We start from the raw sequence: 14,957 nt of genomic DNA on the forward strand, positions 1-14,957 counted from the left end.
AAAAATGGATGGGAGGTTTAAAGGAACCAAAAATTAAAGGTAAATGGCTAAATTGTTTGTGGAGGGTTGAATATTTGGATCAAATTTCAATGGTAAAGGAACAATTAGTGATTTTTAAACGCCAAGTAATGGACGCAAACCTACAAAATCTAATAGAATGACTGAGCTTTAAGTGGACAAAAATTCTAACTTCTTTTTTTTTTTTTATTGAAGGATAAATTCTCAAATGACTTCGAATTTAAAAAAGCTGGCCCAATTATTTATGCTAATAACAGTGTTTATTATTGCATGACCATGTTCTCAAAAAATCTTTTTTTTTAATTATTTTAATATGTTAATATCAAAAATAATTTTTTTTTAAATAACAAAAATTATTTTAATATATTTCTTAAAAAACATTTCAATAAACAAAAATTCCCATACACATTCTAAATTTGAGAAATTGACCAAAATTTTTAAACAGTTGGGGGTGTGTGTTTGTGTGTATCATGTGGAAGTTGCACACAGTCAAAGCAAAGCCAAAGGAAAACTCATAATCCATCATTTGAACCACAAGTAAATTTACAGGTGGCTCTCACGGGAACCTCACTGAACAAAGGTCTCTACAATCTGCAGGTCCATTCCATGATTATTCAGTAGATGTCAAATCCTTTTAAAGAACCGACTGCTTTACTCGGACAGAAATCAAGTGAATAATGGATTTGGAAGACAACCATTTGTTATTGGGTGTTGCATAGGGCAGAGGCAGACAACATGAAACAGTATTTTATGAATTGCAGACAATTTCATCAACAAAGAACTATGCGGATGCTAAACACAACTGGCTGCAATATTTCGATTGAAAACTAGCAATTGATGAGATGCTTTAGAAGTAAATCATTAGTTTCCTCAGAATCTAACCGGAGCTACTCAGATCAAACAATACACTTTATTCATATAATTGTACACTATGTATGCAGAACAGAGCAGTGCAGCCGCATCCTTTGTAGCTTGGAGTAAATTGACTTGATGTGGTAAATTCTCTTCAGGCTCCTAACACATACACCTACCTCAACCTGCCCATCTATTTATATGTATCGTAATTTATTTTTCCACATGAAACCGAGAAACTAACACTAAATTGTGCCTTCTTCCTCCCCTTTCTTTTCCATCTCAAGTACAAATGCCTTGGTACATATATTGAAGCTTATGGGTAATTGAAAGGGTAAAGAGCGGTCTGGGGTCATTGGCAAAGTCGTGCTCAACCCAAACCGTCAGAGATACTCAGTATATGGAAGGACAAGGTTGACTAATGAGCACATGAAACCATTACAGAATATTCATCTCACCTTTGCAGGAGATTATTTACAGTAACAGTAGCAGAATTTGTTCGCTGCAAGTCCTGCAAAGTTTTGATGCGTTGGATTCTTAATTAAACAAACCATAGAATACTACATTAAGAAAATGAATTGCTTCGACATGTAATACATGAATACCAAAAAAGTTGGGAGTCCAGAAAATATTTTCCACTATAAATCCCATCTCCTAATTCATATGAATGAAAATGCACCAACCCTAATCCTTTTAAGTCAACATTCAATCTTGTGAACAGGTTTCCAGAGCAAACATCTAACACTACAGTACTGAAGACTAGCAACAGAATGGAGATGTGTTGCATAGGATCATCACAAGTAGTGAAGCAATGCAGAAGACGAGGAAATCAGTACAAAAAGAAAAAAAGAAAAAGAAACACGCAAGGAAAATGATAGGAAATGATAATGACAAGTGACAACTTACTTCACAGACATACTTCATAACTAACCACACAAAAGCACACACAAGACAAGGAACAAATGAATAGCCTAGGGACATGTTAACAAAAGTAAATCCAAACAGTACCTGGAGTATCAACTCATCCGGGATGTGGGGCAAAACCTCCCGCACTGTCTCAGCCATGGCAAGTATGTTTGCTATGTTGTCATTTGTGGTGCGTGATGTGGTGCTCACATGTAAACCACCAGTGCCACCAGGGCGTCTTCCACCAGCAGCAGGAGGGATGAAAGAGGTAGATGGAGTAGCGTGAGATGGATTCGTTGGCCAAAGGCTCCAAGCAGCATCTTCAAGGGCAGTTTGTGCATAAGTTTCTCCCACAGATGCAAGATGCCTCATCATCATCTGAACCCTACCCAATCCAACAGATCTCATAGCTGTTGAGGGACCAGCCCCATCTCCACCCTGGCTGGGCCAAGTGGGTAGCCAACTTGAATCCAACCCTGCACTTCTATGGTACAAGAAAGAGGGAGATCACAATCGTTTATGGAAAAAGTGACACCAATATTTGAAATCACAATCTATGCAATGACCATTTGCCATTTCACTTAAGATTGAATGCTTTTTATAAAAGATTAGACAGACTAAGTTAGATGTTTGAAACTGCAATTTGAGCCAATTACAGATTAGGATTTAAAACTTGAGTCACCATTCCAGGTTATCTGAACTCTAAAGTGTACCATCTCTTTTGCCTCCATCTACCTCTTTAGGTAGAAGGAAACATGCATGTGTTGGAATTTACTTTTTCTGTTTTCTAAAGCATGATGTTTGGTTAAAGTCAACTTAAACATGACCATAAGATCTAATAGAATATGACAGCCAGTCAGCTAAAGAGTTGCCACAGAGTCATACCCCGAGCAAATCTCCATTCAAGATTTCCAAAGAAGCTAGAATTCCTTAGTTATCACAAAGGAGCTACTTCTAGGTAACAGACTAACCATTGCTAAATAGCAGAAGGTCCACTGGCTCTTAATTTCAGAAATTCCACAGCCATCTTAAAAGGGAGGAGGGTGATTATTTTTCAGCTAGAAGAAGCAATCTGTACTCATTTCTAGGCAATCAAGAAAGACTGATGATCGAAGGCAAGGGTCTCTTACCTCCAAGGGCTGCCTTCCATAGAGTTCCGAATCTGGTTAGGGAATACTCCAGCAGACAGCACATGACCTGGAGTGTTTTGCCGATCACGTCCTTCATTTATTTGATGAGCAAGTTGTTCATCTGTTAGAGCTTCTCCAGTATGAGTACTTGCTTCATTTTCAGGCCTGTCTACAAAAAGTGGCTTCCGACAAGTGGGGCATGAGTATATCTCATTTAAACCCTGATCCAACCTGGCATTATTGAGCAATATTCAGCATTTATTGAGCATCATACACGCTGAATTGTCAAAGAAAAGTGCACATAAGCGAAAAGATTCGAAGCCATACCAAGATCTCAAGCAAACAAGATGAAATATGTGACTGCAATGTAGCCTTTTGGCCTTAGCCATAGGTTCCTGTCATTTGCAAAATTCATTACACTAAACAATCCAATGGAAAACTAAAAAGGAAGCAGAAATGAGCAAGCATACCCTACAGATAGCACATTCATCATCATATGCTCGTAGCTCTTCAGATGTTGCATCAGGAAGTGCTGCGTGAAGGGCACCTAAAGCTATTCTAAGCTTGATGAATCCTTTTATACGCTTTATGATAGCGCTTAGCAATGCCTGCTCAAATTACCAGAATACATCAAATCAGTGTGTCAAAATAAATAAATTCATTCATTTTAAACGGTTCCAAATAAAAAGAGGAACAAAATACATACACGTATATTCAAAAAGAGAACTGCATCCACAAGATGAAATGCCACACCATGAAGCCACCATATATACACATAATGACCAAGTGCCATTAATAAGGTTGCCATGTCTAGCGAAAAACCCAAGTTCCGGATAAGAACGCCTTTCCACTCCAACAATGAACCTGCAGTCACACTCAATCAGGAAAATGCCATCACATTCATCCACTAGAAGCATGGTAAAGTTGAATAAACTAGCTAGTATATAAAATAGGACTACCAACCAGATTCATTAAAATCATATCTAAAGTACCCTTATAGCACACAATTTGAAGACCATGGAAGAAGCAATTTTTACTTTGTGGCAAAGGGCATTGATTTGCATACGGTCTAAGCAAAAAAAGGAGCACTCTTTTCATCGAAGAGCTAAGCACTTAAAAAATGTGCTTTATTGTTTTCAATTAAGATCTTTAAGCTAGGTGACCAATTTTTGTCCTTGATCAACTTTTGATCATTAATTGTTAACTATTCATACATATACACTATCCGTTACACTATATAGAACTTTCCATTTGTTCATTTTGTAATAACACACATATCCATGTGATTTCAAGAGAAGACAAAAGTCACTGGACAACAAGTGTGAAGTGCAGATAAAATGCATCCCCCCCTAAAAATTCTATTTCTTGTACCAGTCCCTCACATTCACAAACAATGTAATTGCACACTACAAACTTTATGCAATTGAGCAATGCTTCGTCTTTAGGGCAAACAGAAAATACACATGATTATGTTTCATCTTGGTATTGGATCCGCTCTTCTGTTAGCATGAAGATGAATTATCTTCTATTCATCCTCTTTATTCTTAAGAGAACCCCCCACCCGAACCTTTCTTAAGACCACCAAGTTCTCTCGAATGAGTTATACTTTTTTAGCTTTCAACAAGCAGGAGGGGGGAAATACTGCACTCACTAAGACGTGAAACTGTGTGACTAGATCGTCCTGAAGACGGATGCGACGGGAAGAAGTGGCATTTAGAAGTGTTGCTAACTTAAGATATAGGTTTCGGCATAACAAAGCTTGCACTTCACTGTTTTAGATTTCTACAATAAGTGTTGAATTTTTAGGTTGAAATATTTAGCATTGCATTTTGGAAATTGACTTTGTTCAGGCAGCTTCTTTACATTGTGCCTGGTCTCCAAGGTAAATTGCCCTCTGTAGTATACTGGCCATATTAAAAAAAACTGCAGCCAGCCAACCAATTCAATCTAAGATACTGGCATTCATATAGCAGAATAAAAGTTCAGGAAGTACCTGCTCTCATTGCATCAAAAAACTTGAACCTTTGGCAATTTGTGCTATTCCCAGCCGAATGATGGAACCAAATCTCAAGCAACTGAAATCCATGAACCAGCATAGCCTAAAGAGAATATAACCTTGTCAACATTTGCTACGGTCTCACTGAGATTTATATAACAAATTAATGTATCAAACTATAAAATATATTCTTCAGAGACATTACTTGCATGGTCTCAAAAGCAATACTGAAAGGCTCAAAGAACAACAACAGAAACATGGACGAGCCCGTACTTCTGTATATCACGAAACACATCTGTATCCTGCAACCACCAAAATGTTGTAGAAATAAAGTGTTTTCTCATGATTCAATCAACAGAGTCAAATGCAAACAGCTTCCACAGAAAAAGCAAGTTAAGCAATTCCCTCATATGCGACCATGTGAAAAATGTGAGAATTAGTATATTATCACCTTCCCCATATAGACCTGTTATTTCAAAAAGATAAGTTGTTTCTGATACAGGTGCAGCCCCCCATGGGCCCCGCTCAGAATTTAGGAACAGAATGTTTGTGGAAAACGGAGAAACTAAGCAACCTAATCCACCACTCTGTCTCGGTTAGTCAACCATCATGACCACTCCCAGCCACTGCTCCTCCAAAACCACCCCATCCATTTCCACCAACACAAGGTTAGCACAAATAAAACAAAAGGAAAGTTAATTTCATATGTGCAGTGCCAAAGAAAAACGTTCTCTCTTAATTGAAACAAGTGGTGCTGTGCTCCGGTCTTCTACTTCCCAATATGGTGTCCGATACACAAGTGTACATTATTTTTATAGCTTTTACCAAAAGTCAAATTGTACTACCCATTGCAGATATTTCAAACAGTGATGAGATCAGGTTCTCATTGAGCTTTATTGCCACTATCATAGAAAGAAGGGCAAGAAGTGAATTTCCAAAATCATGTTTATCAATACAAGATTAGGTTACCAAAGAATACCAGAAAAAGTCAACAGAGAGGACCAGCAACAATGCTGAATAAACACGAAGATATGTCCATGGAGTTGCAGAAGGAGATGCATTCAAACGTTCAAGTCGATCTCTAGCTAGTGCTTGAAACATCTGCAACACCATGCAAAATCCCAGCAATTTTATTACTTCTATGATGAAATTAAAACGACAGGTTTTTTTTTTATTAAAACAAGTGCCACCAACCTTTAAAGAACATAGAACAGTCAACCAAATTGACCAGAGACCTGTTTGAGAAATTGTTGGTGGAATAACCAGTGGCAGAAAGGTTCCCTGTACAATATTCATGAATAAAAAAAATACAGCAATTACAGAACTACAAACACAGAGTTTCAACAGACTAACTAGCCTTATCAAACTTCAATTCAAAGATACCCTATTCCAAACCAACAATCAAATCATCATCATGAGAACTAATACTTTTCCCAAATTCAAAACATTTACCAGCCTGCTAACCAAAATTACAACTTGACAGGCAGATTGCATAACAGCAGGCCCAAATGATTCAAAAAGAAAAGAAAAAAATAGCAAAAGGAACATAAAAAGAGAAGCAAATGCTAGATATTCTTGTCTCTGAGAAGTTGGTGGTGCAAAAATTAGGAGAAAAAAAGAAGGCTGAACAAACACTTAAAATCAAATTGTCTTATACGGCCTTCTTTCTCATTATTTTAGCTTGTTCAATAAATCCTGACTGTAGGCCCAAGAAAGTATTACTACAAACTCGAAGTGCAAACAGAGCTAATACAGTGGTTTGAATGAAGTAGCCTGTCCAGTACTATGGTGAATAATAAAAAAGTAAAACACTTTCCATCTAGACACTTGGTGAGGATACTTACCTTGTAAATAGCATAATTAATAAGACGTTCCACTAGTTTTCGAGTTTCAGAAGAATATAACTCTCCAAAGAAAATAGTCTGCATGTTCAACAACAAAACAAGAACCATCAAAGCAATATTTATGAAGGAAAGCAAGTTCATCGATATGATAACCAATGAGGAATCAAACACACAATTCCATATTTGAGCTATTTCGCTCAATTGATATGGGCTAGACACTATATAAAAAAAAAGGCAGGAAACTTATAGAAGATTAATGTAAACAATGCTAGGTATGTTAGTGATGCCACTTGCAAGATATTGAAGCTTGAATTCAAATTTTCAGTCCATGGATTCCAAGAATATCTTTTCCTAGTTCCAGTAGCCTTGAGTTTGTATAAAGCTCATCTCTCTTTTTCAAATAAGAAGATTTTACTGGAAAAGAATGAAGCAAAAAGTACAGCGAGGACATAACATCAAGTAGTGCAAGTAAAGGTGATCAAATCAGAAGGGCTTCCTGTTACATATCTGACTTTGAAACTCCCCTCAATTTCTCTAAGCAATAAATCATAAAAGACCAAAAGAAAACATCCTATGTGCACAATAATTTATCATTCTGCTTATAAACATACAAGAACAAGATGGCATCCCATTTCTTTCAGGCAGCAATTTATGTGCTAACTTCTATTCTAAAGCAATAGCCTTGTTCCTTTAGACACAATATGCACACCATTAGACATGCAATAACAACCTAGCAAGCATGCAAACTGTAGAAAATGATAGTATAAATTTATAAGAATCGTATTTCACCATATTTTTGTGTCAGAACTTAAAACTTAAGTAGATCCTCCTACACAAATTGCTCAAGTCACTACATAAATCTCTGAAGATAAATATTAAAAAATCAATAGTTATAAACCAGAACCCATTTGGAAAAAGTTGAAAGAACTCACCTTGAGACAAAGATTGAGTAGTAGAAATACATTGAATACAAAATTCACCAACAATGCAATGGTTGCATAAGAACTGAACAGAAGCTCAAGCGCGCGGTTGACATTCTCCGAGTTGATAAAATTCTCACCAATCAAACCATCTGATCTCAATCTATCTAAAGACACCTCTGTCCACCATTGAAGACCCACAAAACTCAAAGCCGTACATACTGCTGAAATCGCTATATAACTCACACCCATTTATAAGCTATAACAGCCTTAATACAAAAACCCACCTCCCAAAAAAAAAAAAAAACCTAAATTACATGCCTCTTCCCAACCAACAGTCACAACTTCACATTAAACCACAAAGAGCAAGACTATCAAATGACTCGATTAGCTTGAAACTCGAGCCAGAAACCAATATATTATATTACCGATCTACAACCCCCTCCCCACACACACACACAAAAACCTGCAGAAAAAATAAATAATCAGCAATCAATCATTAATTTTGAAACAAAAGATGAACATAGAGTTTTCAGTTTTCAGCATCAAATCAATTTGATTAAGAAAAAAAATCCCGAACCCCGTTTTTATTTAGACAGAAACGTTAAATAAAACAAGATGATCACGTGTGACAGGATCAATTACAATTAATCAAACTTACAACCAAAATTAGGCAAAAAGAAAAAAAAAAAAAAAACAACCTAGATTTACATTAAAAAACAGACATTGAGAATCATTTGATTGATTGGAGAAATGTTAAAGGAACCTGATTTGATCCAATAAGGAGAAGAAAGTGTTGGTGTTGGTGGTGATGCTGGGGCTGGGGCTGGGTGGCAGAGAGAATAATAAAAAGGGCTATTTTTTTAAAGAGAGGGCGAGGGGAGGGAGATGGGACTTCTGCGGGAAAGCAAAGGCGAAATAAAGAGCTTCATGTCGAGTTATGTGTCATAATACATAATTACATATACTCTGTTTTTTATTCAATTATTTAATAAATGATATTTCAAATGTTGACAGTATGGTAAATTATATTTTTAGATCCCAGTGGCCAGTACTCTGTTTTTTTATCTGAGTAAAAAAATATTCTAAAATCAGTATAATCCAAACTAAGCTTAAATTTTGATTGAAGACTTACTTTTTCCTATTCACAAAGACTTGGAGTACTGCGACTTTATAAAATGATGATGTTTCGGTTTTGTCCTTGCCTAGGGGTTGGTAGCTCGTCAGATTCTTGTTTTTCATTCCATATATTGTTCCTTTCTCGGGTCATTTTTAATGGCAAGCTATCCTCTAGAATTTTGGTAATGTTTTAATATCGGACTTAATGATACAGAAAAATTCAGAAATTAAAAAAAAAAAATTGGTGTATACATCGCACTCATTAGCCATGTTGGTCGTTTAGGCTAGGTCCAAACGACTAGCATTTCAACTATCAAGCGACATGTTTCTTAGTTGTTTGGGGTCATGCTGGAACAGCTACAAATTTAGTATTTCGAGCATTGATTTAATCTTGCATTGCTTTATATATGCAGTGCAGGCACCGCGTTTCTAGCCAATAGTTATTTTTTAATGCTATAACTAGCCAACATCTTCACCGATGACGCGCATGTCATAACACTCCTCAACTTTCTATGAAAGTTTTGCCACAAACATCACCATTAATGGCAAACATGGCAATATTCAGTAATTCAATTTTCTAAAAAAATATTTTTGTTCTCCATGAAGTAAGTTTAAGAACCGGGTGTATAAATACCGCAGTTACTTGTAAGAATAAACAAGTCCTACTTCTTTGTCTTTACACGAAACCATTAAAGTTTTGGCCATGCAATCTTATACATGACCATCAACCACCCAACAATCTCAAGAACCAACAATAACCATTCACGACTACTAGAGTCATAAACAACCACCAAACAATTTATAGAACCACAAACAACCACTCATTAGTTTATATAACATATAACTTCTCTTACATTTTCCTGTTATTTTTCTATTTACCATACATTATTTTCTCCTATTATATTTTAATAACTTAAGCATCGGAGTGTCCCCTATGCCCACATGGGACTTGTTTTGCAGGAAAGCTTACGGATCAGCCCAAGATTACAAACCTTGGAAAAATCAATTCTTATATAAAGTTTTTCTCGACTTCATAGTGGCACCATCTGTTGAAACTGAACAAAAACTAGTTCATTCTCTTTCACCAAAAGCTATTTCAATGGCTGGCGAAACTCTAGGATATATGAGAATAATTTATCTCACCATTATAATAACTCCCTCGTATCTCCATCTACTCCATCAGTGCAAGCGTTAAAAAATATTGTTCTAGTCATATAAGAATAGCTTCTCACTTTTCTATTCCATCAATAGAAAATACAACACACGACTCCATCATGTACACTAAATGCATAGAGATAACTCAAACTTCATGAAGAAAGAGCATAAAACAATATGTAAAGCATGGATGATATTTCAACTCTATAAATAAGGCATTCTCGATATAAAAAGCACTCTTTAATAGACAATAGCCATAACAATGGCTTTCACCATAAAAGATTTTTTAAAATCTCACTCACATGCTCTTAATAAACAAGACACAAACACAAATGAGATTAATAAATACACGAGTTATTAAGGATGAACATCATCACCACCAAGTATGAGACTTTTCATCGTGTCATCGAGTGTTACACACTTATTTCTTTAAAGACAGTGTCTCTACAAAGGCTAACCTAGGCAACTATAATGGTCTTATAGATCCTATAGAGCACATACAAAATATAAGAAGCATCATAAAGCTTGTAATGCAAAAGAGTAATGTTATGTGCAAAATCTACTAATGATATTCTGTAGATACGCTCAGGTCTAGTATCACAACCTTAAGTTTAACTCTATCATTGGTCTTCATGATTTTTATGTTAAGGCTCATCTTTTATCTCGTCACTAGTATTTCAATTAAAAAAAGCATGCTTAGAGTCTTTTCTATCACCCGATAAAAAGATCAAAGCATCCAAATATATCTCTAGAGATTTTGACAAGGAAATGCTAAACATGAAAGATCTTATAACGGCCTCAACATTTAAAACATGATTTAACATATTCAAGGTATAAAATAAATTATATCTATTCTTTCAACTTTTCATTTCATATTCTACATACTAATTACTACACATTTATCTTACAAAAATTTAACATAGACAAGGTATAGAAGAATAGTAAATTAAATCCCATATATTTCTATCTATAATATAAAGGAGTAAGATTTTACACTAATATTTCAACGAAACTAGAGAATTTAAGTTTATATAAACATTTTTAATATTAAATTTACTTACATATCAAAAGGCTTTATTAAAATTACATTACATAAGAAGTTTATGATATTCCTAGATATAACATTAAAGACTACTATCCTAAGTAAAAATAAAATAGTTTATTGCTTAGCTCGAACTTGTGAGAATATTGTAGTCAAATTAACTTACATTATAAGAAACATTATCTAACAATTAATATATCTAATTGGAACAATATTTATTAAATTACGAACATCGTTAACTAACACTTAAATAATTTGATTAATCCATAAATATCTAACAATACTATTAATTTCTCTAATATCATTCAAATAAATTAGCCCAACACATCATTATGGACATATGTCACTCCAATGCCTCTAATCCTTTTAAGACAAATCAGTCACATAAATTCTCGATCATCTGATAAACTAACACCTCTAGTATCTCTCAGGGTACTAGTCAATTTAAATTCTTAGTCGTCAGTCATATTGATGCCTCTAGTACCACTGAGGTTACTGGTCAATTTAAATTCCCGATCATCAGTAACACTGACACCTCTAGTACCACTTAGGGTACTGGTCAATTTTAAACTTCAGGTTGTCCTATAATGTGTGATCATCCTGCAACACATATAATCACAAAATAATAAACGGATTCAGTACTTAATTTCATGAAATGAATTTGATAATAATAGGCAAGATCAATAACTTTTTACATCCATATCTATATTCTAACTTTTTCATTCCAAACCTTATTGCTAACTTCATAAATTTTCCTTTTAAATTCATTCATATTTTTCTCTTTGGTTGTCCTTACCAATGACCATCTATTAACACTCTACTATCATTAGATATTGTCAATATTTTTAAACTTTACCATTCATTTACCTCCGTCTATGACAACAAACTTAACATTCAATGACTTCCGTACAAGGCAGTAAGTTTAACACTTATTGGCTTCCATCAAAGATGGCAAGCTTGTCTTTCATTGGCTTCCATCGAAGATAACAAGCTTGTCTTTTATTTCACATTTTTCTTTCACCTTTTTCTTAACCATTTCCATTTCTATATGTTACCTTCATTTCTCATATATCCTCTTTATTACCCTTTTTGAATACCATAATAAAACAATATAAATTAAAGAAACTTATAACAATAAAATAAAGAGATAAGGTGTTAAGCACCTACATGTTTCTCTAGCTGAAAATAAAAAAACTTATATTTTCTCTGTATTTCTTCTTGGCTATTGGTAATTTCGTACAACCTTCATGAGCTCTAGTTTACCTAAAGTTTAATCTAAGGTAGAACAATATGCCGGGAGACTACTTCAAAAATTTCAGTCTGATCCAGCAATTGGATTGAGAGTTATGTCTTATAATGTAAAACTAGACAATAAAAAATATTTTTACTCAAAAATCCAAATTTGCATATTTTTTTATTTATTTAAATCATTAATATTTTCAAACTAATTCATTAGAGACTTTCATCCCTATTTATCCCTAATAAAAACTCCATTTCAATTAATTACATCTTTATTTTATTTTTATTTATTTCTTATAATAAAAGTTTACCACTAATTGATAGAACTCACACATTTTTATTTTGTACCGAAGAGTTTGTATTTATTTTTTCCGATTAATACATATTTGAATTGATTTAAAAGCTTTTCAATAATTTCTTAAAATTTCAATCTAGGGGCTTGCAAAGAGTATTCCTAATTTTTGCATTGGTAAATATAAACATTCCTGATTCTGACATAAATAAATATTAAGATGATATTCTCATTTTTAGCATTGGTGGATATCAATTCAAGTCGTTATTCCTGACTCTAACGTAAGGAAATAAAAAAAATGAATTGAAAATATTTTTTCATGAAAATTTACGAACCGTGTTATTATTTTTATTGTTCCAGATGGCTTGCTATGAGTCCATTTCTTAAACATGAATAACAAATATCTTTTATTTTTAAAAACACAAGGTTAATGGTTTTATTATTTTGAAAACCTAGGTATATCGGTCTAATGGTTTTAACAAACTTGTTATTAAGTCCAAATATGCATGTAAAGAATTTTTGTATTTTCTTCATTCGTTTTTTTTTTGTGTGTGAAAATGCTAAAACAAAATACTTTATCAAATGATGTCATGTGCAAATATGTTGCTTCTTCTTCTTCTTTTTTACTTTGTAAAACGGCTAGAAAAAAGCATAAATAGATGCAAATGCATTTTTTGGGTGATTTGTTTTAGGACTTGGCCATGCATTAATTTTATTAAAAAAAAAAAACCCTTGATGAACACTAATTTTATTTCGAAGAAAAAGGAATTTTGCCGACCCACAAATAAATTAATTGCAACAATTGAAAGACCATCTCCACAAACCTTAAGAATTGGCCCACCCTGCCTTGAGGTCGTGGCATAGCAGTCATGGTAGGGACTTGTTCTATTTTTCAGCATTCAAGTTTGACTCTTTATGTGTACATCTATCATTCTCGCAGTGTCTTACCTGTCTACTGGATTTACAGAGTGTTCAGATTAGTCACGATGCGCGTAAGCTGGCCCAGACACCCCGGATTAACAAAAAAAAAAAAAAAATTGGCCCACCATCTGCATTTTTTGGGTGATTTGTTTAGGACTTGGCCATGCATTAATTTTATTAAAAAAAAACCTTGATGAACACTAATTTTATTTTGAAGGAAAAGGAATTTTGCCGACCCACAAATAAATTAATTGCAACAATTGAAAGACGACCATCTCCACAAACCTTAAGGATTGGCCCACCCTCTGCTCAAATAAAAAGATAAAACGTGGACTGAAGCATACAGTCCACGTGCAGAGAAGAAAAATTATGACAGCATGATGAAGAACTCAGCAAATTAATGAGACAATGAAAATAATTGAGGCTGTATTTTCACATGACAAGAATCAAAAACAAAAGAAACGAAAATCACCATCACTCAGATAGGACCACACCACCTACTTGTTCCTGCCCTAACATTGTTAAATGGCGTTTACCAGGTCTTGAAAATCAGCATACAGCACCCCAAAAAAAAAAAAAAAACTCAAGCACTTTAGGTGTATATGAGGACGATAATTGTTATTTTTCAAAGTGTTTTTTATTCAGGAATGTATTAAAATAATTTTAATATGTATTTTAAAAACATTTTAAAATAAAAAAACAAACCAACTCCTCCGTGTATAGAAATAGAAAAGGAAAAAGAAAGAATTACTTTTACTTTACAAGCAAAGTCATGCACCAAACAGCTATTCATCCCTTTTGATCCAAGATTCTTCTTATTACCGGAAAGTTTAAAGCTTTCTCCCCATGCTATCATACAAAACAAAACAGTGAACCCTTACACCAACATGGTTATGGTTATGCATCACTGAGAAACCCACCCGTTCATGCTCCTTTCCACAAAACTCCTTGCGCTTATAATAATCTTTTTCAGACCCAATATTAATATATATTCTTTTACTATACACACTTCATGGTCTCAGCATATATAAAAGTCTAAACATGGTCCCAAAAAAACATGATCAAAGGTTGATAACATAAAGATTGAACTTTGGAACAGTGAATAAACTTAACATGAAAAGGAAAGGTAGAAACTTTACCTGTCAAGGTAGTTTCTTTTTCTGTTCAGATGAGAAAATAAGGTCCACGATGTACATTCCAATGTGAAATTAACCAATGTTAGAGCAAGTGAGCAAACGGGAGAGGCTTGCAGTCTTGAAGTTAGAAGGATTGGCCCAGCTAGCAGCGTCTCCTCCTCAAAAGTTTTCTTGGATTCTTGAGGGATGGTTTGGGGGGTGGAGGTTGGCAGTGGTGTTGGCTGTTTTTTTTTTTTTTCTTTTTTTACAGTGGAGAGATGAGGCTTGTATTGCTTTGACCAAATGGAAGTAGTGATGGCACGGTCCTCCTCTTTTCTCTTTTGTCTCTCTTTTTTTTTCTTTTTTTTTTTGTTAGTAAAGGTTTTCGTGTGGTTTTATAAGGAAGGG

The 14,957-nt window shown here is 34.4% G+C and overlaps 1 protein-coding gene across 1 annotated transcript; it reads right to left on the reverse strand.

Annotated features, from left to right (window-relative positions):
- Positions 1 to 808: 808 nt before the first annotated feature.
- Positions 809 to 8,605, reverse strand: LOC7457713 (E3 ubiquitin protein ligase RIN2). The gene is made up of 13 exons (XM_024587221.2): positions 8,433 to 8,605; positions 7,679 to 8,132; positions 6,747 to 6,824; positions 6,097 to 6,183; positions 5,882 to 6,003; positions 5,108 to 5,204; positions 4,900 to 5,005; positions 3,613 to 3,770; positions 3,377 to 3,514; positions 3,234 to 3,301; positions 2,907 to 3,137; positions 1,879 to 2,260; positions 809 to 1,381 (listed from the first exon to the last, which is right to left on the reverse strand). Exons 2-13 carry the CDS (start codon positions 7,916 to 7,918, stop codon positions 1,325 to 1,327), a joined length of 1,764 nt encoding a protein of 587 aa, XP_024442989.2. The 5' UTR covers positions 7,919 to 8,132; positions 8,433 to 8,605; the 3' UTR covers positions 809 to 1,324.
- Positions 8,606 to 14,957: the final 6,352 nt, after the last annotated feature.

This window comes from Populus trichocarpa, chromosome 1 (assembly GCF_000002775.5).
Source record: "Populus trichocarpa isolate Nisqually-1 chromosome 1, P.trichocarpa_v4.1, whole genome shotgun sequence".
In the NCBI taxonomy this organism is placed as follows: Eukaryota; Viridiplantae; Streptophyta; class Magnoliopsida; order Malpighiales; family Salicaceae; genus Populus; species Populus trichocarpa.